The 27,187-nt window shown below is 27.5% G+C and overlaps 2 protein-coding genes across 9 annotated transcripts in view; one reads left to right on the top strand and one right to left on the bottom strand.

The window, feature by feature from the left end:
* The window catches only part of Nurf-38 (Inorganic pyrophosphatase Nurf-38), a 54,010-nt gene extending 52,946 nt beyond the window's left edge, over nucleotides 1–1,064 (top strand). For 5 of the 7 annotated variants that reach the window (XM_071186723.2, XM_087151850.1, XM_087151849.1 and 2 more), the window contains one exon: nucleotides 797–1,064. In XM_071186723.2, the coding sequence (XP_071042824.1) occupies nucleotides 797–828 (32 nt within the window). In that variant the 3' untranslated portion in view covers nucleotides 829–1,064. The remainder of the gene's footprint in view (nucleotides 1–796) is intronic. The other 2 variants (XM_071186722.2, XM_016067834.4) reach the window with 1 other exon arrangement.
* LOC107451668 (uncharacterized) lies at nucleotides 950–27,172 on the bottom strand. 2 transcript variants are annotated; one of them, XR_011637988.2, is made up of 9 exons: nucleotides 26,923–27,156; nucleotides 25,220–25,930; nucleotides 20,770–20,903; nucleotides 18,218–18,376; nucleotides 17,626–17,661; nucleotides 17,449–17,538; nucleotides 14,831–14,987; nucleotides 10,245–10,503; nucleotides 950–1,159 (listed from the first exon to the last, which is right to left on the bottom strand). XR_011637988.2 is itself a non-coding variant. In XM_016067832.4 (8 exons), exons 2-8 carry the CDS (start codon nucleotides 25,917–25,919, stop codon nucleotides 10,355–10,357), a joined length of 1,425 nt encoding a protein of 474 aa, XP_015923318.2. In that variant the 5' UTR covers nucleotides 25,920–25,930; nucleotides 26,923–27,172; the 3' UTR covers nucleotides 9,916–10,354. The 2 variants fall into 2 exon arrangements, 1 of the variants encoding a protein (XP_015923318.2); XM_016067832.4 differs by lacking the exon at nucleotides 950–1,159 and having other exon boundaries at nucleotides 9,916–10,503; nucleotides 26,923–27,172.
* Between the last annotated feature and the right edge of the window lie 15 nt (nucleotides 27,173–27,187).

Raw genomic sequence — 27,187 nt, forward strand, 5'->3', positions numbered from 1 at the left:
TCGCAAAAAAACTAAACGGGATTTCCATGTTCTAGGATTCAATTTTAATGGTTCGAGGCATTGACCTCAAGTAGGCTAAATTGATAGCACAGAACATTTTTTAAGTTACACAATTGTGTCATAAAACTTACTTTATTTGGATTACAGACCCTCAAAATAAAGGAGTGGTCCTCTCGATGTAAATATTTTTTTTTTTTTTTATGCACATCTCAAGAACTTTTTAAATGAACTGAAAAAACTTTCGTAGCTTCCTTTTTTATAAACAAAATTCAGTGCTTTTAGAAAATATTTTATATTATTCTACTTAATAAAAGTAGAAAAAAATAAATTCCATTGCAAAACGCATAATTGGTTTCATTAGTAATTTTGCTCAAAAATTATCTTATTCTTATAAAATGTTTTTCAAGATATGGCAAAAAACTAATAATGAGGTGTTTAATTATTAGGGAGTCAGAAATTTGAACCTGCTGGGATAGAAAGATGTTTTCCTTTTTTGGAAGTACGTTTTTGAAACTTAAACTATAGCCTGTAAAAGTCTCCCCTTTAGACCTTGACTTTAAAAAAATGAAATAATAATTGTGAATTTTCAAGTAGACAATCTTAGTATCGCATACTTTTTTGTTTATTGGTTTCAGGCATAACTAGATTTTCTAACTTCATCTACCGAAATAAAAACTAATGCTTTTCTAACAGAATCACTCTAGCATATTTAAAAATGATGTTTCAGTACTTATTATAGTTATGTGATTTTGTAACTTCAAAAATTTGACTAATTTTCTTAATTTCCTTCCAAAAGTAGATAAATGGCATTTTGTTCAGTTGAAGTAATATTTATCCATCAACCAAAGAGCTGGCAGCAATTACAACCAGAGTTGTAGTTCAAATGACAGATTTACATGAAAAACTATTGTGATATATTAATTTCAATTAAAAAGTAATTTGGCTTCTGTTCAGCATTTTAAATACACTTTATTTCCATGACAATTATTGTAATAAAGTATTTACCAAATTGATTTTGAAATATATCATTTATAACAGTTAATAAACACTACTTAACCACTTGAGTTGTAAGAATTCTTTTCTTTGTTTCAATTGATTTTTCAAAATAGGAGGTAGCCGCCAACTAGAAATTACTATTCCAGTAGTTTTCGCAAGAGATCTGTGGAATGGTAACAGTCTATGTACAATTATATATCTTAAAGATTTTTTAACAAAGAACCTGTGCAGAATTTTAAAAATTGTCACTACAAAAAATAATTTGACTGGTAATTATCTATATACATTTTAGATTTTCCATGACTTAACGAAGTTACTATATTCTACGACAATACCGCAACAAGAAATTTAAAAGAGCGTTATAACATTAATTGAAAGGTATAAACAAAACTGCATCGTCTAGATTTTAAATTTAAAAAACAGAGTAAAGAAAGAGTTGAAACAATAAAATAGCTGAAAATAATACAAAAGCAAATAATTCTTTTCCCCTTTTTTTCTGCAGAATTATATTCTAAATATACATTTCTTGTTCAGAGAGGAAAGAAATACTCCTGATTTTTCTGTTCTCATTTTGGACTTAAAAAAAAAATTCGCCGATGACTGGTTTGCTTCAACTAGAATTTTAAATTGATAAGGTTTGCTTCAACTAGAATTTTAAATTGATAACATTTAGAAAAAATAATAAAAATTCCTAAATCACAGAAGTTTAAAAGATAATTCACTCAAGAAATGATGTTTTTTATTTCATTCTTTGAAAGAACACCATAAAAGCATTTTATATTCTAATAAAATATGAAGGAGTGGTGATTTTGTTATTAATTCAGATATTTGGAACAGGATGATATGGGGGGAGGGGGGGTCCATTTTAAAATTAGATTTTTCGGAGACCTAAATCCATGACTTTTCATGAAATACTGAAATTTGTGACTTTCCAGGAGCGTGGATATCCTGCATATGTTCAAAAACAATTTTGCTATTGTAAAATTTTGGACTTATAAATCCATAATTAAATTCAAAACATACATTTAACAATACTATCACTAAAAGTTATGAGAAAATTTTCGACTGGGTTATACAGAAAAAAATAAAGATCAATCAGAATAAATTTAAAATACTGTTAAAAAAAATATTTCGAATTCTTGTGCACTTTACAAAGAGACAGCCTCTTCATTTCATTTTTAAAAAAAAATTCTTCAAAATGCAAGCTAATGAGAACAAAACTGTAGTAAATTTGTCTTAGACAGACCCCTGTTAAGCTTATCCTAATAGTATAATTCTAAAATTGAATTGTAAGGCATACAAATTTTTATGTAATTTTAAATAACAAAATTGTTTTTAAGATATTAAAATGCAGTATCTCTCAAATTCTGTTAAGCTATTCATCACTTTTCTAACCATTATTAAATTTAAAAATAAAAAAAGCTATTTAATTTTTTACATGAAATTATCTACAAATAAACTTAATTTATGCATAATACACAAAAAGTAAAATAAAGATCAAGTAGCCTTAACTTATCTTTTGTCGGAACTATTGGGACTGTTTTCCCACTCTCTTTTCAGGGATGAGATTCTTCCGCGGATTTCCGCTTTTTCTCAGATTTTTCCGCTAATTTCCGCCGAAGTTTTTTTTTTTTTGCACAAGTTAAAATATTTTATGAGGAGTTTAATTTTCCTCGGAGCGAAATTATTGAAGTCCTCATTCCTCCCTCTGAATCATTTCCTTGGGATAAAACTAGTTGACCTTTATACAGGGATGAGATTTTTTTCGCTCGAATTTCAGCCTTTTTATCAAAAACTCAGATTTTCTAAAAGTTTCGTTTTTTTTATTTATAAATATCCCGTCTTTTTAAAAAAAAAATTCAGTCTTGAAGTCAAATTATTATATTTATTTACGATTTTCAAAGAAAAACAGAAAATTCAAACTACGTCCTAGCTGCTAATCCTTCTGCATGTTTACTTATATTAGCTATTTTCTCCGATTTCACGCACAGAAAATAAGATTTTCATCCGTCGGCGGGATAGCTCGTATTTTCGTAATTTAGACGTCGCTGCTTCTTGTATTCTGGAGAGAAACCAAACAAAAAGAGCGAAAAAAAATAGAGGTGGATTTGTGGTGAAAATATTTATTTGCTCATTCAATTAATCTTGTAAATTTTTATTTATTGTGTAAACAATTCAAACAATCCTTTTAGAAATCCCAAGTCCCGACTCTGCAAATATTCAAGCGATTTTAATATCAATCAACGATATTCGTATTTACCTGATTTAAAAGTTGCGCATTGCAATTCTTATTTACGCTTTTTAAATATCGTACATTATGACTCGTATTTACGAAATTTAATATCGTGTTTTGAATTTTTGCATTTTTAAAATCGCGATTTTATTATCAAACATCGATTTTCGTATTTACCTGATTTAAAAGTTGAACGTTGCGATTCTTATTCAGGCCATTTAAATATTGAACATTGCGATTCTTATTTACGAGATTTAAAAAACCAATTTCGCAATTTGTATTTACGAGCTTTTAAAACCCTATGTAGCTACCCAAGCTTAAAATCCAATGTCGTGATTCGTTTTTGCGGTTGTAATATTGCGCGATTTTAAAATTATGCATCTTTATCTAAAAATTACGCATCACAATTTGTATTTTCGCATTTTTTAAATTCGATGTAGAGTTTTATACGCACATGATTTAAAAGCCTCATATCGGGATTTATAATCACATGGATTACAAGTTTAAACGAAAGTTAGACAAAAAAGTGCGATTTATATATATATGTAATTAAATATTCTTGAATTTCCTCTTTTTTACTTGCTGACTACTCTCATCCCTGTCTTTTGAAGGTAGTTAGAGAAACATTTTTGCATCTGTTATCATTACTTAAAAGTTTGCAATAATTAATCTCACATATTTTATGAAGTTGTAATCTTTAGAACAAAAGTTGAATTGCACACTGTAAGAATTAGCTTTGTTTGCAAACACATTGACATGCATTGTACATCGTTTCAGCATAAGTTGAGAGATAATGATAAAAAAAAATATACGTTTCTATGTTATGGCAAAGCAAGGTTTAGGACAGAATGGATTAATCCATGGTTTAAACCGTCCTGTCCAAAAACCCTTTTATTCAAATTATGTCAAAATTTTATCTAAACAATATTTAAGAGGTAAAAAAAAAAAACATAGAACTAATAACATATTGATAATTAAATATACTAGAGAATATTTGTTTTTAAAACTATAATGTTTTATTAATATTATTTGACTCTTCAATTTAAACAAAGGAAGATTAATCAGTAATCAAGTTCATTCAAAAGTACATAACTACAGTTTGGTCTTGCCATACAGGTTAAAATATTAGGGACTAAGTGCTTGGTTCGTCATAAACACGTTTATTTATCTATAGTACTATTCAAGAATACTTTTATTTCATTCATGTTCAATTCTTTTAGCATAGTGGTGATACATTACCAGTGTCAGTAACTGAAACTGATATTATGCCCTTCAAAACTGTTAATACATTTTTCAGTTATTTTGTATTTTCAATTTAAACTAATATATTTATATTTAAAAACAATTTTTTTAAAAATAGATGTCTTTTTTATAATCCTGTAATGCAGAAATTATAAAATTTTTTAAAAAAAATATTGTGAAAAATAAAAGGTTAATTTTTGAACAAATGTAGTATTTTTTTTAAGAAAAATTATTATTTTTTAATATTGCCATATTTATCCTTATGCAAAAATATTATTAATCATTATTAAAAGCATATTTATATTTAGAGGATTAGGTATTCACTTTTGTTTTTCAATGAATTGTGGAGCTTCCAATTATATTATATTATTTTCTTTTAATAAATTATAGTAAATTGTATAAAAAATATCAAATATTTATTGATACATGTAATTATTATGTGTACAATGGTTACACCTATAGAATTTTTACCTTTTACCAAAGTTCAAGGTTTTGGACACTTTAAGACAGTTTTACGCAGTTTAAGACAGTAAAACTCACGTGTCCTGTCCAAAACCAGTTTAGGACGTCCAAAACTCCAACCCTGTGGCAAAGTAATTGCCTAAGATGAACTTAGTGTTAAAAGTTTACAAGATGCAGCAATGGGCCTGGCAATATTAAATGTACTAATTGGAATTGTAAGTAAAGATGATTAGCATTAAAATTGAAAAAAGTCTACATTTTCATCCTAAAAGTAACACCTTAGTAAAAGTACATAAACTTAACAGATGTTCTTTAGTCAGAGATCAAGAAAATTTCAATCGAACCACTACATAGTGTGCAGAGGTTTATTATGACACAAAGTGAAAACCCCTGAAAAACTCAACAAACAATGGAACAGTGTGCAAAAAAAAAACTATATCAATTTATGTACTGTTCATATTTAATAATTTTTTGAACTGAAATTTATAATTAACCTACCAATCAAGAACATCACACTTTTATAGTAACTAATTTAGGAAAAACTTACAAGAATAGAGTTTTAAGATCACAATTGCTATGCATGATTTTCAAATCCCCTGTATATGAATCGCATTATTGATTTCAAAATCAAATTGAGGTATTGAATTTTTAAATCGCATGAATACAATTCACAATGAGTAACTTTTAGATCAGGTAGATAATAAAATCGGGAGAATATGAATACTGATATTAGCGAATTCCTACATAATATTAAAAATAATACAAACCAAAGAAAAATTAAAATTGCGGAAGAGTCACATGTATGAAAAAATATTGTTAATGGGATATTTTTTCATGCATGTGAAGGTTTCAAAATTTAAATTTTGGATTGTAGAACTTAATTCTTACTTTTACGGAGTAAATATTGTCGAATTATAAGTTTTGATTCTAGAAAGTTAGCGAATCAATGGCCTCAAGGAATGCGGTATTCCACAATAAAATCACGATTGCTTGCTCTTAGTTTTTATACCTGGAGGGATGATACAATCACCCCTGAGTGTTTATCATGGGTTTTCCTGACCGGCAATTGATATAAGGGGATGGTACTGTTCTTTATCTGTGTTTTTGTTGCAAAATAGCATATTTCATCATAAAACCTCTTGCTTTTTATCTCATATATTAACAAAACCAGTTGAAATATATTTGAACCATAAAAGTATGATAAAGCATATATATATATTTGCTATATTTTCCCATCTTTTACTATCTCCCTATAAAAAAGTTGAATAATGCAACTGCTCAACCTGGTAATAAATTTTACCAAAAAACAAAATGAGGGAAAAGTGATAAAAAATTACCACAAAGCATATTGCAAATGACTTTCTTTGGAACACTTGGGGATACACTCACTTTATCTTAAAAGTTGCAACTAGATGAACCAGGGTTCATGATTTTTTAAAAAAAAAAAAATCAATTTTTATTTTTTAAAATTCAAATATACTGTAAGAACTTAAATTTATGAATAAAAAAACTTAATAAATGTTTGTTTAAAAATTAAAATACTAAAATTATATTATAACAATATTTTAGAAGCTCTAACTTACTAAAATAATTTTTCATTTTGTATGCATAGCAACCATTTTGAAACAAATGCATGATTGAAATTTAAAGACTAGATGAAATTGAGATTTAAAGAATACAACAATTATTAAAGAATACACCAAATTTTCAATTAAAACTAAACTCAGTGGCGTGACAGCCCATAGAGGGCCAAGGCCTACTGTCTCCATCTCAGTTTTCTTGACCTTGTGCCCTGGGGTGCAGGAGCAGATGTTACGACACTTTGGTAAGACACTTTGTTCGAAAGATATAAACAAAACAGTGACGGCGCGCACGCCGCGCTCTAGTTTAGTAGGTAGCGGATGAGTTAGAGAACAGTCGAGCCATATTCTACATACATACGCGGAGTGCGCGCCGTCACTGTTTTGTTTATATCTTTCGAACAAAGTGTCTTACCATTCCAAAAATTTGGAATTAATATCATTATTGATTATACTTCACACTGTCGAAATATAAAAAAAATCAAAGATGCCCAAATTGCAAAAAAAAAGTTGTTTTTTTAAAAAACTGAATTTTTTTATGTCAAAAACAAAAAATTTTATATTTTAATGTTGATTTTCTTAAAGTTTGAGAAAAATCACTTCAAGAAAGTGTATTTAAATATTTTTGTTGTTGGATGGCTATACGTTAAAAAATAACTTGCGAAGTCGTGTGCCCAAAAAAGCGAAATTTTCAAAAATTCGTATAGTCAAAAATATGCAATTTAAACAAAAACGCAAAAATACGTGTCGATTTATTTTCAATAAAGAACAGTAAAAAAAATAAATTATATCATTTCCGTATCATAGGTGTAAATTTTGTATGGATTGCCCCATATATATATATATATATATATATATATATATATATATATATATATATATATATATATATATATATATATATATATATATATATATATATATATATAAAAGTAGTTGATTTATTTAAATCAATGATTTTTATAAAACAAATCATTTGATTTAAATCAAGCTGAGTTAAATCAACAAACCCTGGATGAAACCAATTGATAAAATTAGGAGTAAAACTGGAATATTTTTTATTTAATGGCTAAACTTTCTCATAATTGAATCAGAACATACAGGGCTTAAGAAGTACCTTTTTCTGATTGAATATATTTTCAGGTATATCTCTGTGATTAAATCCTTTATTCATAACAGTACTAGAGGTGCCGACTTTCCACACTAGGTATCAGAAGTACAATTTTAAGGTTTAAATATTGTTAATTATAATTGTAATAAAATTATGCATGAATTTACTAATAAAAAATTATACAACTCTGGAATTTTATATTTAATTATCAAATGATAAAATTATTTTGTAAATAATAATTTGGCAGTAGTTTTTAATGCTTTAGTAGTTTTTTTTAATTATTAATTGTTTTGTAAATGTTAAACCAGGACTGAGCACAGGTCATTTTAGAAAAAGTAGTAAATAGTGACTTAATTAATAACAGTGTTAATATCCAGGCAATAATCTTAGAAATATAAAAGTTCAAAATTTTACATGTTTAAATTTAACAACCAAAGCTTAAATTATATTAAAATAGAAGTGAAAGTAAACAACAATCATATTGTGGCTATCATGAAAAGTAAATATTGTTTTTTGAAAGAAAAAAAAAGATTTCTAACTGAGAGAGCTTTATCCAGTAGTCTAAAAATGATCAGGAAATGTTAAACAACTGATATTATAATTAAAAACTAAAAAAACACGAATGAAAATGCACAACTAGTTGAAAACGATTGGGTTTTACTATGGAATCGTCACAAAACAAGTGCAGCATTAAAAATTATTACTAAAATACGAGATATTACATTAAAAGAAAAAAAAAATTGGGAAAGTGAGTGGAACTGGCCAACTTCGAATCCCAGCTATGGTTGATCTATACGAATTCTGCACCTGGCTTGCACCAACCACAGTGCCCATGTGAAATATCCTCAATGGTCATGGGTTATAATCCCCTTGCCATCAGGATAACCATGGGAGGTTCTCGTAGTCTTCCTCTCAATGCAATGGGTTAGCTCCGTCAAAACTACACTACAAAAGCAAATTTCTTCCAATACGCGATACAGGAGATCCCTTGTCTTTTGGATTGGGTTCAAAATTACAAGGCTACGGAGTTGAACATTAGTAGCCGTAAACCTATAAAATTGGGTCGGTTGTTCAATGATGCTTATAAAATAAAATACTTGAACCAAGAGTTCCCTTGTATTCGGGCTTAGGGTGAAAATTACAAAGCTACATAGTTGTAACCCGAAAAATAGGTCGACTTTTCAATGACGGTTATAAAATAACTGTTTAAAAAAAGAAGATATAGTCTAAAAAACAAGCAGGGGAAGATTAAAAAGTGAAATCGTGATAGAACTAAGCATGTCAAAAAGTGATTTTTTAATAAATCTTCAGCGAATAGTTGTACTGAAACCCAAATTTGGTGAAATAAAGTAACAAAAAAACAAACATTTATTTGCACTTTCATGTCAAATTTTTATTCTGATACTTATTTTATATTTATTTCAATCCATTTAAAAAAGAACTTTTTTTTAATTATAAAATGCAATTGCTCTTTTATAATTTTTTTCCTCAACTTTGTATTCCAAATTACAATTGCCATATTGATTGGGATCATACGCTGCACATTATAAATTATTAAGATTTAAAGAAGTCTTTTCTTTTAAAATATTGTTATATTTGAACTATTTTTTTATTATTGTACTTTTGCAAATGCTGCAATTGTAAAAATCAAATTTAAATCTTGGTATTCTTTTTTAATACACAAGTTTTTAACTCTTTCATTTTCAAATGCGATGATAATTAATATCTATATCATAATGAAAATTTTATCTGCTTTCAATAATTTTTATTTATGTATTAGTACTAGAATAATATTAAAATAAGACAAAATTGTTTTTTTTTTCTTCATAAATGGTTTTTAAGATAAAATTAGTCTATATCAAGAAAAATTGGTTATAATTTAATTAGTTTACTTCTGATGGATTCTTGCAGAATATCTGTAATTATTAAGTCCGAGACAAATCATTGGATATAATTCTGCTTCAGGTCGTTGTTAGAGACATAAGTTAAAGTCCACAGATAAAGAAATGAAACTTAACAAATTAATTTTAATGGAACTAATCTTCAATGAAAAAATTCGAAAATTGTGATTTTGAAATTGCCAATTGATTATAGATAAATCATAAAAGAAAGTCACAATATAGTTATTGAGATCCAACTTTTTGGTTGCACAACTTATTTCAAGACTCATACGGAAGAAATGAAAAAAGGGCATATATCTAAACAATATATAAATTAGTTCACGGTCCCCAAGTTCTTTGCTAGCTAATTTTCTGATTTTTACAACCTTTATTAATTAAAATAAAATGATGTTGGATCAAAAATCTAATTTTTATTAAATCAATTATTTTAAAATATGTGTAAGTAGAAAATGGGATGGACAGAACACATACAAATATTTGGAATATAAATTTTTTTTTTTAAATATTTCAGAATTAGGGCATTTTTGTGGCGTGGCTTCTTCCATATAATTTGCATATGCTGTGTATTCAATATATTTTAATTTGTTTAGCAAAAACATTAAACCAACATGGTCTACTTTCAGCAGCGAAATTGAAAAATCGTAAAATTTAAATGGAAAGTTTGTTAAACATTAATTAAAATAATAGTTTACAAAAGTTTCATAAAAATTTTAATTTACTTGAAAGTTTATCTTATTTGCTTCTATTGATCTTTGAAGTACCATAGCTTTTCTTTGTTTTTTTCTCAATCTTTTTGCTTTTCTAGCTTCCTGTCTTCTAGCTTCCAGTTTTAGGAGTTTTTCTCTTGATTTTGAGTCTTTCTCAACACAATTGTCTCATTTTGAGGCTTTCCTTGACTATTTTTTGGAGTCCTAGGGAATGTAATTTGCTGTATATTACCCAGATCAGGCAGAGTTTTCTTCACTTTCATCTTTTTATCTAGAAATTAATAATTCAAAAATTAAATTTGTAAAATAAAATTTAAAAAAAAATAATGCTACTTTTATTTAAACCGAGTAAATAAAATAAAAACTAACAAAATTTAATGGATAAAAATTTTGTATTTCAAAATTATTTTTCTGAATAATACAAATACTGTATGAAAAAATTTTTTAAATTGGATGAGTCGAAAAACTAAAGTACATGGAAAAAAATAACTATTTTGTTTTGTATTTTTTTTTTAAAATTTTAATGTCTCAATGCAACATAAATTAAAAAAAAAAGATAGATGTGGAAATAATAACATGTTTAGTTTGTAGATTAGATACTGTTCATTGAATAAAAAATGTTTTAATGAGTTATAGTTTGCGCAAAAAATGCACTAAAGTAAATACAAGTGATCCAAAAAACCATAAACAAGCATTGTTAAATATTCTTTTATTAAGCAAAAGAAAATAATTAATATAGTTTTCAATTTATTTCTACTTTGAAATTTAACAATTTATTTACATTATTGAACTATTTCACAGTATTTTGTGCAAATTGTACCTTTCTCCGAATTTATAATCATATTTTCTTTAAACCCTTGTCAAATGTTTAAATGTTGTTGATTTTGATATGCACTATTATTTACAGAAATATTCTGCATTTAAATGCAATAGTCTAATATCTTGTTATGCATTCTATAGAGAAAAGTTAAACAAAATTCTTTAAAATTGATTTTACTTTTGTATTTAAAATCAAAATATTTAATGAATTACTAACTAGCCACATTCTTTTTTAGTTTAGATTAGTAAATTTTCCCCCCAACTAGAAACATGTATTTTATAGAGTGCAGAAGTTTCCTTTGTCCTTAATAAACACATCTATAAAAATTTTCATATTCCATCTTCTGTTGCAAATGTTGAATATTTATCATTTCCACAGGGAAGAAAACAGTGTGTTTTAACCAAAATTTCTAAATATTTTTGCATTAAGTAATTTTATTAATTTCATTATAAATTTTTTGAATTTTATTAATTTTCAAGTCTTTGCTTATTTTCCATACGTTTCTAAGTAATTATTTAAATTTAATGTTGACTCGTACCTTCATTTTACTGTAATATCGTTTGCAATGAATAGTCCTATGAGAAATGATCAATTGAAGTTCGTACTGCATATATATATACAGTCAATTCGCTATAACTCGAACTACGATAACTCGAATATTACTATAACTCGTTTTTTTTATGAGGTCCCGACCCTTTTATCTTCAATTTCATGTTAATTATTCTCGATTACTCGAACTTTACTCCCTTTAACTCGATTTTTTTTGGATCTTTAAAAGCAAAAAAAAAAAAAAAAAAACCTAGGATCTGATATCTTGCCCCTTTCTTTGCAACACACACAAAATGTCTCTCGCACTCTTCATGGAGAAGTTAAAGCTGTCCCTCTTGAAGTATGTGAACAATGGTTAAATGAAACGTTACCAAATTTACTTAAAGGATACAGTTAAAATTATGTTTTCAATATTGATGAAATGGGTTTATTTTTTAAATGTCTTTCAAATAAGACTATGATGTTTAAGGATGAAAACTGCTCAGGGGGTAAAATGAGCAAGGAACGTTTGACTGTCCTAGTTGGAGGAAATGCGTCTGGGGCAGAGAAATTGCCCTTAGTTGTTATCGGAAAATACCGAAATCCCCGATGTTTCAAGAATGTAAAAACGTATCCTTTGGATTACAAGTCTAACAAAAAGTTTTGGATGACATCAGTTTTATTTGAGGACTATTTAAGAAAATTGAATCGGAAATTCCTCGCTAAAAAAAGAAAAGTGATACTCTTTATGGATAAATGCACAACGCCCCCGTGGCAGAAACACGGCGACACAGCGACATTGTCGCAGAAAGCGACTGAGTTCTTGCAGAAAGATTTTTTTTATTTGGGAAATAAAAATTTTTGGGTTGCCACAAACAAAAGTTCTCAAAAAAGATTCTGCAGAAGCTGTTTTACCAACAAAAAAAAACAAACATTTTCTACAGAAACAAAAAATTTCTGCAGAAGCAATAATGGTTCTGCAAAATTTTTTTCTTACAAAATTGTTTTAAATATTTTTTTTCTAGCGTACCGCGGAAGGAGAAAGCGCTCGTGATTCTCCAGGACAAACAGTTACTGATAAAAAGGGGAGAATTTTTCCCCCCTTTATTTAGCAATTTTTGGAAATTTGCCAACTTCGGCCTCTATCGCTGGCGCAGTAATTTGCTTTGTGTTTTCTTATGAGAACAGAGCATTTTATATTTTTTGCACTTATGTGGAAAATTTCATGCGTAAAAAGATTCTTTTTTTAAAAAAGTCATGTCTAGCGAAAAGGTTATTTGTTGCAATTGTGAAGCCACAATAATTAAAACAAATTTGAAAACTGATTTTTCAAGGCGGCATTCCGAAGAAGAAATAAGATGGAAGTCGACTACATCTAGCGATGTCAGAGATTTTTTTTCTGGAAAGCGACAGGAAAAGAAGCTTCCCACGCTACTGATATAGAAAAAAAAAAAAAAAACGTTCTAGATTCGAATCAAATATTCTTACTAGTAGCGAGATCGATAGTAAGGATGAGACAGCTTTTCCCACAAATCAAGAAATTTTAGAAGCAGTAAAAAGTAACTATATATATAAATATTTTTTTTAAAGATAAAATGCCTATATCCTTTGAATTAAGTCGTCGATAAAAAAAAAAAGAAAAAAATCGCAATCTAACGATAAATGAAATAAAGTCTGAAAGATATCTCACTATCTACGATTTTTTGGCATGCGAATGAAAACCAGATTGGTGGAAAATATTTACTGGTGAAACACTTTCAAACAGGTTTCCATACGCATGCGAAAAAAATTGCATCCAATGAGTATGGCTCTAATATCGACGTTTTAGTACTGATAAAGACTATTTCGTTTCGAGATGTTGAATAGACTTGAGCATATTGAGTCGGAAACCACTTCTGCATACTTCGTGTGGAATCAATGCTATATATTTACACAATACAGTGCGAAATCACAAGCGCTGTGTATTTTTTTCGTTCTAAACTTAATCTGATCACAAAAACCTTTTTTTTTTTAAAAAAAATCTTTCAATAAGTCAGTACAATATTAATCGAATCTAATTAGTCTATAATTAATTAGATAAAATTAATTAGATGTAGAAAAAATTGAAACAAACATTGCTTTAACTTTTTTGCTTTTAGAATTTGGTTATAGTCAATACTATTTTATTATTTTGATTACTACTCAACTTCAATATTAATTTTTTCACCTGATTTGTTTCTGTACCTGATATAACTACTATATTGAAACATTAACCATACTGTTTTAAACTGCTTTAATAATCTAATTTTGATACTGTTTTAAACTGATACTTCAAATTCAGTTATCTTGTTTTATAAATTTAATCTTTTTGTCCATTCTTAGCTATTTCTATAAGTTCCATCTTATTACAGGTTCTGGGTAATCTTTATTTATGCTCTAGTAAGCACTTTTGTCTGCAGATCTATACATTTATAACTTTTCGTTATTATCGAAGATTATGCAAATTTATACTTAAACAATTTAAACTTATTAAAAAATGTAAACTTATACATATTATGAAATTAAGAAAAAAAAATCTACACAGTTTTATTCTATGCATGTAGACTTATTTTATAAACACGAATTTCATCTATTATTATAAATTCATTACACATACATTTATAACGATAAAAATATCTTGCAGAAAGATATTGGTTCTAGTGAGGTTTGTCGCAGAAAGTCAGAAAAAATTCTGCCACAGGGCACAACGCATAGTGATCTACCTAATTTGAAAGCAGTAAACTTGCAGTTTCTCCCGCCAAACACAACAGCAAAGTTGCAGCCGATGGACCAGGGTATCATAAAGTGCTTCAAACAGTCTTATCGAAAATGGCTTGTCAGAAAAATGATCTTAAATATTGCAAGCATTTAGAAGATTTGTAATTAATAAATAAGCATTAATTAAATAATCCAGCAATATTTTGAAAGTCCAAAACCGAAACTAACGGTAAGTCGAACTTCCGATATGTCGAAGTTTTTCGTCAGTCCTATCAGATTCGAGTTATCGTGAATTCACTGTATACATATATTTATAACTTTGAATATTCATGGATATTTCAATCCCTTATAAAGCATTCAAGAAACCCAACTAAATGTTAAGACTACACCAATAATCAAGATATTTTTTCAAGCTAAATATCTCTTCACTTGTGAAAGAATAGGAATTAAATTAAAAACACAATTTTATAAAAAAAAGTGTAATCATAAGCAGAAAAATTAAAACAAAGCTCACTTTTTCCCTTGGGAAAATGTTGTTGGGTAGCCATGATAGATTTTTCATTTGAAACATTTATGACAGGATTTACTTGGCTTTGATTTTGCTCTTTGTAGTTTAAAACAAATGGCCAAGTTGGAAATGCAAGTGTATTCATCCGACGGCCCTTACACAACTACAAAAAACATAAAAATTAGTAATATTTTGAAAAAGAGTAAGAACAAATTTAAAATATATTTCTGTAAAATGCTTTCTTTCTTTTTTTTAAATAAAAATTAAACTCTGTGGCCCAAGGCCAACTGAACACATTGCAGTTTCACTGTCCTTGTGCTTTGGGATGATAGAGAAGTGTTGTGTGGTTAGCTGAATACAGAACCCCTAGTATTTAGTCTGCAAGCGTACTTGGTATTAATTTTATTGACTCTCTGAAGGAATGAAAGGATGTGCCAAACTTGCCCTGTCCAAGGATACGGATAGAGTCCTGGGCCTGAGGCCCAGAAGCATGAAGCGCATTTTACTACTCAGAAACCCAGCCATTTTTTAAAAAAAAATAAGCATCAAATATTATTTCAAAATAGTGATAGAATAATAACTCTAATGTAGAGTAGAATAAATTTTTACCTCTTTTTCAGTTTTTAATCTTACACACAAGACAAGTAAAAGTAATAAAATAGTTTATAAATATTTATTATATTTTCTATCCTGTAAAAAAATATTTATACCTGAAAAAATATAGAGAGAGATGCAGATCAATCAGGTATGAGAATGGGAAAAAAAGCTAAGATTTTGAAATTACCTATAATCTCATATGATTAAGAAAAAAAAAAGATGTGAAACTATTTTGCACAAAAAGAAAGCATTTAAATAATTTACATACTTATTTATAATTTCCTTTACTAAATATGTAAATTGGCAATCCAACAAACTGTTAAGAAATCATCAAGATAAAATATTCAAAATAATGCAGAATTATAAACATTTTACATAGCATTTTATTTTATCATTTTTTCCTGGTAAAGTTTTAAAGCAATTTAAAATATCAGCATACAAATATTATGATCAATAATTTACAAATTTTGAATCACATGCCCGTTGAAAAGAAGAAATTATTGAAATTGCATTGTGATCCAAATTTATCAACATATTTTAAGTTATTAATGAGATTTTACAGTTTTTTTTCTCAATGCAGCTGGCAATACATAAGCAATTCCTATACCATAAGCAAAACATAATAAAAAAATTACAGTTACTACAAAGATATATGCTAAGTGTAATGATTTAAACTTATTTTCATATACATAGAAAACAAAATGTTTCTCTTTAAAAATTTACCAAATTCAGGAAACAAAGAAAAATTGCTTCTGATAGTATTTTTAAAATTCGACAAATATTTTTAAAAAAATCTGAGTTTCAGAATGATTAAAAATGACAACAAAAAATAAAGTCAAACTCTATTAAGACCTCTGATTTAATGAAATCCTAGGTTTACCAAACACATTTTTAACAAAAATCTAGTTCAATAAGTTTACATGAAATCCTGCCACATGAGCTTAACTTGGATTTACAAAGCAATTTTAACAAAACTTCTTGAAAATTATTTGATTAAAGCAATTAGTAAAAAATATTCAACTCTTGTGAGAATATCATTCTACTCATAAGGGTTTAAATACATTCCATCAGTCTGATTTGTTAAAATATAAATAATAAACAGAGGTAATGTAAATCTTGTATGCTTTTCTATGAATTACTCAATTACATTCACTTAAGAATATTTACTTTGCAAACTATTGAATGAAATCGAGACTTACAGCTGTTCATGTCTCCTGAACATATTTTTGACAAATTGCACTACATAAAAAATTTTTTGTTCAATTTATACAAACACTTGGTCTTGCCTAATAAATGTTTGTGGATTTCAAATCTAAAATTAGTTTTGCTCCTAAAGCTACATATATATTAAATGACTTTTTTAGTCTATTTTTTGATAAAATGTACAAGTTTCAATATGTTATATATAAAGAAGGAGACACTGAGGGAAAAAATTATGCTTTTGTTATTCACATAAAAAACACACAGTGAAAAGGGTATTGTAAATTTTCTACTATAAAATTTAACCTATCTTTTAACTCCAAATATTATAAACCATTTTATAAGCAAGAGGAAACACACATATTCAGTGTTATACAAAGTAGCAAACGTAATACATTAGAGAACCAATTATCCAGAACGACCAGGACCATCGCCATTCCAGATTACTGATTTTTTCGCTTTTCTGAATTGTTACAAAACGCCATTTTTTTATTGTTTATGAAAATCAACTAAAAAAAGTTATTTAGAAATAGTTTTAAAAAAGAAAAAACTATAAAGTAACACACATAAGTTTAATAAGATAAAAAATTTAATGAAATAAAAAATTATATACAGGCTGAATATAAAATGAATAAAAAAGATAAAAAAGCATCAGCATTTTTAAAAAAACACTGATCAATTTCAGCTGACGGAAATTTGGTTTTTGTTGCTGAACTGCTAATTTAAGAAATAAAACTAATAGAGATTATAGTATAATATATAGCAATACTATCAAAATAACTTTGACACAAGAAAAACACATAAATAAAAATTTTAAAATATCTTACAGCACCAAAATGTCCAGGTAAACCACAGTTATAGCAGAAGAAAGGTCTATCTTGGGATAGTCTCCAAATTTTTTTCGATTTCTTTGGAGTCTACAAGGCAATATATGAATCATTAATACAAAGATTAAAATATTTTTCGAAAAAATGATGCATAATGCATTAAAAACTTGATCTTACAGTTCTTTGAAATCTTCTCCATAAATCTGGACAGATCTACAATAAAAGAAATTATTGAAGTAAAAATGTTAAATTTGTTATTCTGAAAATGACAAAACGGGAAAAAACTAAAATAGTCTTTCATATTTTGTAAAGTTTTTATGTTAGATAAAGAATAAAGTTTTCAATAATTTAGAAAAACCAAGTAACACTAAACAAAATCTATCAAGAATTCTAAAGAAAATAAAAATTACTCTTTGAGGGAGGTCAGGCATTTGAAAAATCTCACAAGTCTATTCTTTCCATTACAGTGTAAATTTTTAGGTTAAATGAAAAAGTATAGTTTTCAATAATTTAGAAAAACCAACAAGCAAAATACATATTAGAATATTAGGAATTCTGGAATATTAGGAAATAAAAAAAAAAATTATTGCAAAATGTTGGTCAGGCATTAGACATATCTTACTAAAGTCAATCATTACCATTATATAGTTAAGTTTTTAATGTTTAAAATCAATAAAAGAATTTAGTTATAAAGAATTTAGAAAAAAAAAATGCAGAATACATGATAAATTTAGAATGATTATAAAAAAAAAAAAAAGAAAATAATTACTTCTCGCCGATGGCCCGGCATTTGGCACATCTCACAAAAGTCAAGCTCTCTTTGACACTCCCTGATATCATGACCAATTCCAAAGCATTTCGCACAAACTTTGCTTTTGCATCCAAAGGAGCTATGGCGGCCACTACCACATATAAAACATCTCATACCCTACAAAAAAAAAAAAAAAGTAATCACATGGGTAAATAATCATAACAAGACTTCTGACTAATGATATGAAGTCCTCTGTGGGAAAAGTTTTAACAAATTTCATGTAGTTAAAAGATAAACAAATTCTTTTGACACAGAGATAAACAAATTCTTTTGACAAAGATAAACAAATTCTTTTCGGAAGTCAATGATTCTGCGACTCATTAATGCTACTCAATATAGTGTAGCCATTACTAAACAGAATTTTTCTACTGGAGCAGAATGAAAGCTTTAGTTAAATATGATTTTATTGTAGTAAGTGACATTGAGAGATACAGGCTATTAATTATTAACAAAAAGGCAAAGTTCTCTTTAGGAGTAAAATAAGGCAGGGTGCTTCCTCGCAGAAAAAGGCACTTAACACTGTAGAAATTTATCAAATGGGTAAAATTATGTTATAACTGAATTTAACAATTTCTAAATTACTCTTTTATACTATTTCATATGTGTATTTTAAAAAGTAATACTCACTCATTATCATAAAAAGAGAAAGCATCCTAAAAAACAATCACTAGGCAATAAAAAAAAATTTTAAAAAATAAACTCAGAAAATGATTAATTGATAAACAATTTGAAAAAATAAACTCAAAAAATGATTAATTGATAAACAATTTGAAAGCCTTTTCCTATAAATTAAACAGAAAATTTGGCGAAATTTTTTTCAAAAAATGTATTTAATTAAAAAATACACAACTAACCATTAAAATTGCTACACAAGGAAGGACTGTAAATAAGAGAATGATATTTATTGGGCACATGCTTTATAGTTGGAAGAACAAGTGATTAAATTTTCAGGATATTTGGATGTTTAGATCCTGAGGAATCAATACTCAGAGCAGCCTCCCCTGGCAGCAATAACAGCAGTTATTCTCCTGGGTATCGAGTTGAACAGAGATTGGATAGCATGGACGGGTTTAGCATTCCATGCAGCTTTAACATTATGCCACAATTCATTGGGCAGTGACGGATGAGTGGTGGCGTGCCAGTCGTTCGGCAACCATTGACTAGACGCTTTCAAGAGAACATGCTGGCCAAGGCAGACCAACTGGCTCTAACACATCAGAAATGTAACGGTAGCTGTTCAAACTGCCGGCAATGTGAACAAGAGGTGATAAAGACGTGTATACAATAACACCCCATACCGTTACTCCAGGTAATGGGACAGTGTGACAATGTCGAATGCAAGCTACAAATGGGCGTCCATCACGATGTCCCCAAACATCTAGGATGTGACTATCATAATGCTGTAAACAGAATCTGGATTCGTTTGAAAAGACACCATCATGCCATTCCTGCGTCCAGATTCGTCGCTGATCACACCAGCATTGGAGGCGCTCCTGAGATCCTGCAATGCTTTCCATGTGACCGTCATGAACCCCATCCATATTCCGCTAACAGTCACAGGATCTCAACCAACGCGAGCAGCAATACTTCGGTATGATAAACCGCAATCCCTGCAGGCCACAATTCGACCTCGATCAAACTCAGACTTGTACTGGTAGGCATTTCTCCTTCTTACTTGAGGCATAACAAAAACTTTTTTACCCAAGAAAAACGGTCTAATTTAATTTCTGTATGAGAAACTTACTGTCAAATATCTTCTTATATACACATTGTAGGTGTCGCTACCGTCGCCTGCCTTGGGTGAATGCACTGATAAACTAATCATTTGCATACCACAACATACTTTATCCATCTTGGAAATTTTACGTTCGCGGTATGTTGCTTTCCTGGTGTAGCAATTTTAATGGCAAGTAGTGTAATTTTAAAATTTAACATGAACGATTTATATCATCCAAAACTATTTTACATTATTATTATTATATTGTTAGGAAATAATTAGTATATTAAATTTTAATTGTAAAAAGTGTAATTAAGATAAGTATTTTAAAGTAGTGTAAATTCAAATTAATTGCTAATAAATACAGGTTAAAATCGTAAATAATAAGCAAGCATTTGTCATAAAGAGTTAAAAACAAGTATCTTAATGATTTTCTATAATTAAAGAAAATAGTTCCTTCAAAATATATGTTTTATTAATTGAAGAAATTTTCTCTCAGAAAATTATAATACACAAAAATGGGTATTAAGCTGGAAAAAAAATTAGCCCCTGGTAAAACCAAACTATAATAAATTTAAATACTATTAAAAATATTCAAGTTTTTATTCCCTTGTCTTACTAATGACTTTGAAGAAAACAAAACTGCACCACTCAACAATGCTAAAAAATATTTTTTAGCAATATTTTATACAAAATCTAAAAATAGAAACAAAAGTAATGAACTTAATGTATTAAACAAAAATTTAAGGAAATAAATTTCTTACAATGTAATGATATGCAAGATAAAACTTACTTTAGAAAATGAGCAAAATTTAAAAGAATGACCTTTCTGATTGCAACGAGAACAAGTCATAAATTGAGACTCATGATAACGGCTAGAACTTCGACGTGAGCGATATATATCATCAGCATTTACAAACCATTGATCTGAAAAGTTAAGAAATTCAAAGATACTCTATAATTTTATAGATATTGAAATGTAGTAAAAATTTCCTCACATGAAAAAAATTAAATAAATTCTAAAAATACAGTAAAACCTCTCGAAAGTGACCACTTTCTATTTCACAGTAAAATGGACACTGATGGAGGTTGGTGTTCTTAGAGGTTAGCTCCATTGCTTCAAAATTGTAATCAAAGGTACATGATTTTTAGCAGACGATTTTAATTCTAGTCAGTGTCATTTTATTGCTGCGGAAATAAAAGATGGATCGATGAATAAAATTTAGTGTCAATAAAAATGATCCCAACTGATATAATTATGTATAAAAACAAATTTACTAACCATGAACGATAAAGCTTTTTTAAATAAATAAACAATTATGTTTTTTGTTTAGGTTGGATTTAATTTTATATCACAAAAATTAGTTAGCGCTAAAAGATACGATTTTTTGTCTGATATGCTTATTTTGTTTCTAATTTAACTTTCAACTTTAAAATTAAACCATTGACAGCATAGTCTTTAGTGCACAATAACTGCAACATTATTATATCGGTTATATCGTCAAAAAGAGCTCTCTAAATAAGAGCATCACACAAATATTTTTAATAAATTTTGATATTTTATCAAGTTTCCTTATTTGGCCTTTTCCGCATTTGGTGCAGATGTTTACCAGGTCTTTGGGAGAGCAGGGGTCAGCCTAGGTTTTTCTGAAAGGTATCTATGTGTGAAAATTTAGGCATAATTTGTGAAAATTAAAAATTATATTAAAAAAGCAACACATAATATAGTAAAAATATGGATTTATCGTTTCTTACGGGATATAAAAATAAAATTTTAAGAAAAAGTTTTTAGTGAAACTACTGTTTTTCCTAAAGCTGATTTTGTGAAGGTACCACTAAACGGTAGTCAATTTGGCCTAGACAGACCCCTGGACATAGAGGTAGTCTTTCCTGGAGGTTTCACTATATATGAAAATTTAAATCAAAAATTTAGAGCATAACGTTTTAAAATCAAAAAGGATTGATAATAAACATTTAGCGAAATTCTGATACTTTGAAAATAGCATAATCAAAAAAGGCCTTTTATAATATACATGTTGAAAATTTATTGAAAATAAAGAACATATTCGCAGTGAACAAAAGAAAGAAAAATAAATCATTTGAATAACTTTTGATATAATGATCAGATTTTCATGTATTAGGACTTCAGGTAACAGAATTTTATGAGCTAACATGCAACATCCTCTTCAGAAAAGAAATTTTGCCTACAACTAAAATGCAATCAAGTAGAGATTAATATAAAAACTAAACTTATGCAAACTTGTAGCAAAATTTGAATTTTTTAATAAAAATTATTAGAATTTGAAAATAGTAATTGAAATTAAATAGTACGTTTAAATTCTTTGAAATTTACATTTCATCAAGCTGTACATGCTTGAACAGTTATCTTAAGAGTCAGAGTTGATTTCTCAAAGAAGAAAAATCTTTACTCTCTTTCTCTTGAAAAAAAAGCAAAGTCTTTACTTTGGCACTTGATCTCTGTTTTACTTACTTTAAACAAGAAAAAAACTGCCACTGTCTTGCTAGCAATTTATTACTATATATATTATTATCGTTTTAAAATCTGCGATTTATATAACCTGCAGAAGGTGCTATTATCTGTGGTACCTGCTGCTATGCTCGATGATTTTTGCAACTGGGGAAGAACTCAATCTTAATGGTTCGAGGGAGTTACTTCAAATGTACTAATTTATTGTAGACAATAAATATAACCTTCTGTTGATGGATTTGGATTCTTTACCCTTAAAATATAAGGGTTAGTCACAATCATGGAAATATGGCCCCAATATTTAGGTCAGGAGAGCAATCGAAAGTTTGGTCCCCTTAATGCAAATTTTATTTTTTGTATATATCACCATATAGCGAGAACTTTTTCAGTGAAATGAAAAATTATAAAAGTCGTTGATCTGAAGATAATTCCCTGCAAAAAATAATTTTCAAGAATAATATATTATTTTATTCAATAATTTTTAATTTATTGTCAGTTTAATTATTTTATTACAGTAAAAAAATTTAGTAAAGAACAAATTTTTAACTTATTTTAAAGAACAGAATTTTTATCAGCAAAATTCAAAAAAGAAAATGGTCAAGTAAAAAGAATTGCTTAAATATCAAATTCTTTGACTTACTTAGAATATCTTTTAATAATTATTTATTTACTAATGGTCAAAAAAAAAAAAAAAAAAAAAAAAAAAAAAGAATTGAATAAGGTATACAAATTTTTACACCATTTTAAAGAATGCAATTTTATAAGGAAAAACACAAAATTTAGAAGGAAATTGATCAAATAGTTTTTGAGAAATCTAATTTTAAAAAGTTTGAAATCTGAAATTTAAAGTTTTTAAATGTCTTAAATCAGTAATTTGAAATTCAATTTCTCAAGAACTGTTTGACTGATATCACTTAAACGTTTTATTTTGCCTTATAAACTTACATTCTTTAAAATGGGGTGAAAATTTGAATGCATAACAAATTTTTCAACTATTATTAAATAAAATAAAAATAAATATTAAAAAGATAGTTTTTGCATGGAGTTATCCTAATATAAATGAATTTTGTGCACAAAATTTTTCCAATAAGTTAAAGATACAATGAAACATACTGAGAGGAAAATTAACATTAAGGAGTCCAAACCTTTGACCGCTTCTGTGACCTAACTTATAGGACCACATTTCTATTTTTTGACAACTACCAGGAATCCAAACCCATAGAAAAAAAGGGTCGTTTAAGCAGAGGAAGTACCTTTCTGTGTATGATTTTTTAACTTGAAATACTATCAACATTAATTAATTAGCATATTTGAGGTCATCCCCTTGTCAGTCCTGTGCCTGAAAATTTGATCATTCGATAAAAAAAATTTATTTTTGAGGCACTATACATGATAAAACCAGTGACTGCTGCTAAAAATTTAAAAAAGAGCATAAGATATTAGATATAAATTTGAAATCTCTTCAATAACAGTAATTATTAAAAGTTGTAATAATGATAAGAATTTTTATCAAACATTCCTCAACAGTAAAATTAAAAAGCCAAAATTTCAGGATTATCAACTGTTTTCTCAAGGAATTATTTTTTCCTGCAAGGTATGCACAAACTGTTAGGTATATTAATCACATGGATTAAACCATTATTATTTTTATCCTTATTATATGAAACTTCTAGTCATTGTTTTAGAAGAAATAAAATAATTGTATTATTTATTTCTAATTTTGTTAATATATACAATAATTAATAAAAAATATTAAGTTAAAATAGTTTTTATCAAAACCCAATTAAAACACAAAGTAGAAAATCTAGAAAAAAAAAAAGAAAAACATTTAAAACATAAAAAAAAGAATATTTCTAACAATTTTATAAAAGTCTTTATAAACTACATTAAGAAATTACAAACTTTTTTTGAAGAATTTTGTTGTTGTCACTCCTTTTTTTTTTATATTACTAAACATGTAACACATGGAGTAATAAAAATAATAGATAAATAACATTGATATTGATTGTAAAGCTTAATAGCTCAAGCTGGTGTACTTTGCCAAAAAAAAGAATACAAATAACTAATGGGATAATAATATTAACTTGGGCTAAAAACCTCATCTGATGCCAAATTAAGTTGTAGAAAGAAAAAGATAAAGTGTGATTAGAGAAGATCTGAGTTTAATGCTTAATGATCCGAAGAAAAAATTTTATTATTGAGAATTTAGATACAATTATTTTTATTAAAAAATTAATAAAACAGTTAAATATTTTTCTCAAAAGATAGATATAATTGTAAAGATATGAAAAATGTACAAGGTCAATATGAATTTTATTGAAAGTGTTTATTCTTTAAAATCAAGATAAAATTCAGTTTTAGTATATATTAGTTAAGTATAAAGCCTTAGAATCATTAATATTAAATATATATCATATACCAAATATATATTTTTTTGATTGATTGATTTAAATTAATAAATATAAAAGTAAAAGAGAAATATGGGACAAATGGTTCAATTTAAAATAATAGTACGAGAGGAATAATAGAGCAGCTGCTATTACTGTAAATCATATGACAGGTCTTTTTTGCAAAAATATTAATAGACAAGTTTACATGAACTAAATTTGACAACCACAAAGTGAAATACCAGTATTGCATATTTTTGTTTTAATTTTCACATTTAATCCTAGCTGAAGTTTTTTTTCGCAAATGTATGGTCACTAAAACTCTAAAATTATATTAATCACAGATTTTCAAAATAGTTAACTAATACCTTTGGTTCTAGTCCCACTTGGAATAGATGTGTTGAATTTAGGAGATTTGAAACACCAGCTATCAGCACTGTTAGAATCAGAATCTGTTATAATAATTTCAGATACATTTGTTTCAAAGTGTTTCTGACTATTTAATGGTCCTAAACATATAATATCATTATCATCATCTTCCTCACTTGAAATATCACTAGAGTTCAAAACAACAGTTTCATTAGACTTTAAATTAATTAAGTTTTGACTTTTAGAAGTATTCTCTTCATTGTTTTTTTGCTTTTTAGAAGCTTGAGTATCATCAAACGCTGAATCGGATTTTCGTTTAAAGGAAAAATCCGCTAAAGAATTTAAATAAGTATTTTTATTAATTTTATCATCAGCCAATTTATCAGTTATCTCAATTACTTGAACATTAGATGAAGTAATACTATTGTTGTTCTTTAACATATTCTGGTTAGATTCAAAACTAACATTAGCAATAGTACTAAATTCCTTATAATCTAAAATTGTGGAAGCATTCTCCTTGTTTGAAGAATTTAAAGAGTGGTAGGAATTTTCAAAATTTAGAGTAGAATTATCTGTTTCATGATGTATAACACTGTATAATTCAGCTTCAACATCACTATCGATCAAATCACTATCATATGGTTCTTCATCGCTAGAGACATCCATTGCTTTTTCATTCTTGTATTCAACTGCAAACATTTAATAAAGTTCTAAAAAATAAAAATAAAAGATATGTTGAATATGAAATGAAATAAAATTTTTAAAAAAATATTCTCATAGACACAACTATAATAAAAAACAATATAATAACCATGCCATGTCAGAGAAACTACATTTTAGAAATAGAATATTTAAAAATGTAAAAAAAAATTTTTTTTTTAAATCTATGCAATTCTAGAAAGCTATAATTAATAGCCTTTAAAACAAGAGGCGACCATTGAAAAAGTCATGAATTCAATAACTGTCCCTGTATAAAGGGTTATAAAAGCAAGATATTTTTCAACATAAAAGAGCTGAGATAGTTGGCCTGGTTTCGGATGTACAATCAGGAATTACCAGGCCAAATTCCTTCACAAACTCAACTTCAAGAAGAAAAGTAGTTTCACAAAATACTTTTTCTTAAAATATTATTTTTGCATCCCGTAGGAAACTATAAATATTTTTGTGTTGATTTTTTCATATAACTTTCAGAAATTATGTCTCAATTTTTACAAAACTGTACCTCTCAGAAAAACCCTGATAGACCCCTGATAATGCTAATATCAAACACCCACAACCCAGAATTCAAATTTAAGTTTATATAAGTTCATAGGTTCAGGATAACTCATGGTTAGCACTAGCAATTATATGATTTTTGTCACCGGATAATGTTCCTTTTTTAAAAAATTTGCAACTGAAAATTTAATTAGATCTTAATATTTTCTATAACTAGCATGAAAACTAACAAAAAGTTGCATTAGTGAATATTACTAGCTTGAAACTAGAAGTTAACATTACTAGCATGAAAACTAACATAACTTCCACAATGAAAAAAATATTGGGCAGAACAATTGCAGTCTTGAGAACTGCACATAAAAGGTTTCATAGTTTAGAAAATCCCATTAAGAGTTATGACCAAGAGCATGAATACACATTTACATATTTTCAAATTTAATGCAAAATTAGAAAATAATCAAGACTTAAAAATAAATTACATTCATACCAGTTAATTTACGTAATAATACACGAATGTACATAATAGTCTCATTACAGAATTTGCTGTGTTTAAAATTTCAAAAATAAATTATTTACGAGTTGTTAATAAGTACATCATTAATAGTTGAATTTAATTTTTACAACCGTAATTTTAATACAAATATTTGGAAGAAAAATATTGCTATCCACGATGTGACGTACGAATGCCAAGACCAAAACATTCAGAGCAGATCAAAAAGTTACAGTTAAATTAATTTCTAGAGGAAAACACT

The sequence above is a fragment of the Parasteatoda tepidariorum genome, chromosome 9 (assembly GCF_982258835.1).
Source record: "Parasteatoda tepidariorum strain Cologne lab strain chromosome 9, Ptep-v5.0, whole genome shotgun sequence".
Classification (NCBI taxonomy): Eukaryota; Metazoa; Arthropoda; class Arachnida; order Araneae; family Theridiidae; genus Parasteatoda; species Parasteatoda tepidariorum.

Excerpts from the sequence above, each read along its gene's own strand:
- LOC107451668 (XM_016067832.4), bottom strand. The coding sequence starts at position 25,919 with ATGTTTGCAGTTGAATACAAGAATGAAAAAGCAATGGATGTCTCTAGC. Across the intron at positions 14,988-17,448 it reads TACCTGGACATTTTGGTGCT|TTGTGTAAGGGCCGTCGGAT; the intron begins GTAAGATATTTT and ends TGTTTTTTGTAG. Across the intron at positions 10,504-14,830 it reads ACATTTTCCCAAGGGAAAAA|ATAAAAAGATGAAAGTGAAG; the intron begins GTGAGCTTTGTT and ends ATTAATTTCTAG.